The sequence below is a fragment of the Protobothrops mucrosquamatus genome, unplaced genomic scaffold (genome assembly GCF_001527695.2).
Source record: "Protobothrops mucrosquamatus isolate PMUCROS unplaced genomic scaffold, P.Mucros_1.0 scaffold5123, whole genome shotgun sequence".
NCBI classification, from domain to species: Eukaryota; Metazoa; Chordata; class Lepidosauria; order Squamata; family Viperidae; genus Protobothrops; species Protobothrops mucrosquamatus.
The window spans coordinates 1-2,355 of NW_015390998.1; the positions used below are offsets into that span (position 1 = coordinate 1).

The 2,355-nt window shown below is 38.4% G+C and overlaps 1 protein-coding gene across 1 annotated transcript in view; it reads left to right on the top strand.

Moving 5' to 3' along the window:
- Positions 1-2,202: 2,202 nt before the first annotated feature.
- The window catches only part of LOC107299572 (AP-2 complex subunit alpha-2), a gene marked incomplete at its 5' end in the record, with an annotated part of 11,884 nt that continues 11,731 nt past the window's right edge, over positions 2,203-2,355 (top strand). Inside the window, one exon of the mRNA XM_015828940.1 lies at positions 2,203-2,312. Within this exon, the coding sequence (XP_015684426.1) occupies positions 2,203-2,312 (110 nt within the window). The remainder of the gene's footprint in view (positions 2,313-2,355) is intronic.

Sequence of the window (2,355 nt, forward strand, 5' to 3'; positions counted from 1 at the left end):
CAGAAAACAACCCTGTTTCCTTAACTTATCACGTCTGAATCTGCAGACTAAACCTGTTGATCCCACTGTGGAAGGAGGTGCTCAGGTACAGCAGATTGTAAATATTGAGTGTATATCAGACTTCATGGAAGCACCAGCCTTAAACATTCAGTTCAGGTACGGTTCTTTAAGTTTGAACATTGTTTCCCATTTAAATGCACGTCTAGAGGACTGTCTGCAGTAATCCATTTCCATGAATACAAAAAAGTGTATTTTATGACCTTAAAGATTAGCTTATTGATGATGGCATAAACTTTTGTGGCTAGTGCCCTTCAGATATATAAAGCATAATCCTGGGTTTCTTTTTGGGGTGGGGGTTGAGCAAACATTTGAAAAAAAAAAGAAATGAAAGAGAAACAAAAGAGTAAGTTAACTATATTAGCAGCAGCTATTCACAAAATGTGATGGTTCTGCCACAGGAATTATTTGAAGGGATTAATATTGTTATCCTTTATTTCTGCTTCGTACATGGGCAAATTAAACTGTTTGATGAATTTTAGTTGAGCTATTTCATGAGGAAACAGGCTTGAAATTATTTTGTACAAGAATAGTCTTGAGGCTTCTCCACATTCTTCTCATGACTGCTATTTATCACACTGCCATTTTTAAAGTAAGCAGGTACCACTGTCTACATCTACTCCTTTCATTTCCCTCTTAATTTATTATCCCCCATGTCCTTTCACTACTGGAATATTCTGTTCACTTTGGATTCTCCTTCATCTCTTGGCGCATACCCTATGAAACCACCTGCCAGCAGGTGACATCTTGGAAGCACAGAATCTGATTGTTTGGTCTGATTATTTAGACAGGGCCTGCTAAGAGTCCCTACTCCTTGCATGGTTCATGGATGGACAGGATGGCTGTCCTTCTCAATGATGGCCTCCTGTTTTGTGGGAAATCTCTCTCCTGGAGATACATGAATTTCACTTTTTATAAGCAAGTGAAAAGCATCCTCTTCCAATGTGCCTTCAGTTGAGATGATTGGGATCAGAAAAGTACTTTGCTTACCATGCAGATTTTAAATTTTGTATTGTATGCCACCTGTTATTTGGAAGTGGAGAGCTGAGGGTCCAGTTTGGGACTATTGCTACTGAGATACTTATTTAAAACAATAATCTGCTTTTTTTAGGGAGGACAGGTAATGATATTATTTTAAAAGGTGTAATTGAGTCAAATGGTTTAAGAACCATAGCTCATGAAAAAAGGAAAGAACATTTGGATGAATTGTGTGTGCATCTAGATCAGGGGTGNCTGCTTTGTTTGCCTCGCATGGCTTTAAAGAGCAAAAAAAATGTATGAAAAGAAAAACTTCCAAATTAGCAATATTAGCAATAAGAAACTATAATAAACTAGTGTTGAGATTGTGCTTCTGTAAAAGAAAATCAGTACAGTTTTTATTTAGCAGAGAGCATGATGCAAAGAGATTCAGCTGCTTAAATCTGTCAACAAGTAGGGTGTATAATTAAGGAAAGAGAGGCAGTGAAGATGAGAATGTGAACTACAGTCAGAAGAGAAAGAGAGCTGAACTGAAAGTAAATTGTGGAAGTGCTGAGAATATCAATCTAACCCAGGGGTGTCAAACTGCCAGCCCACGGGCTGGATCGTCACAACAAAACCGCGCCCACCCCATTGCCGACAATGGGGGAAAAGTTCCAATATGTCGCGCAACGTCACATGACGTCACGAGTTTGACATGTCTGATCTAACCAATAAGAGAGATATGCAAAATGTGTGTTTGAGACAAGGAAAGGAGATATAAGTGCAGAATCCCTTTCCTAATGATCTCTACATATTTGGGTCAGTAGACTATGAGCAGAAAGCTGGCAGATGCATTTTGACATGAATTTCTAAGTTAAAGACAATAGAGTAAGTGAGATGACAAAAGACTTGGAAGGTAGATAAACCTCTTGTCTCCTCCATAACCAATCCTATTCAGACTTTGTCATATACTTTTTTAAAACTTGAACTGTCTCTGGCAATAACTCTTCTAATAACCTCCTTGCAACCTCTTTGATCCCAAACATACAGTTAAGCTATTTATTTCCCTTCTACCTATCTTAACCTTGCCAAACCTTTATGACCAGATTCAGTCTTTGCAAGGTCCAGCAGAATAATAACAGAAAACAACCCTGTTTCCTTAACTTATCACGTCTGAATCTGCAGACTAAACCTGTTGATCCCACTGTGGAAGGAGGTGCTCAGGTACAGCAGATTGTAAATATTGAGTGTATATCAGACTTCATGGAAGCACCAGCCTTAAACATTCAGTTCAGGTACGGTTCTTTAAGTTTGAACATTGTTTCCCATTTAAATGCA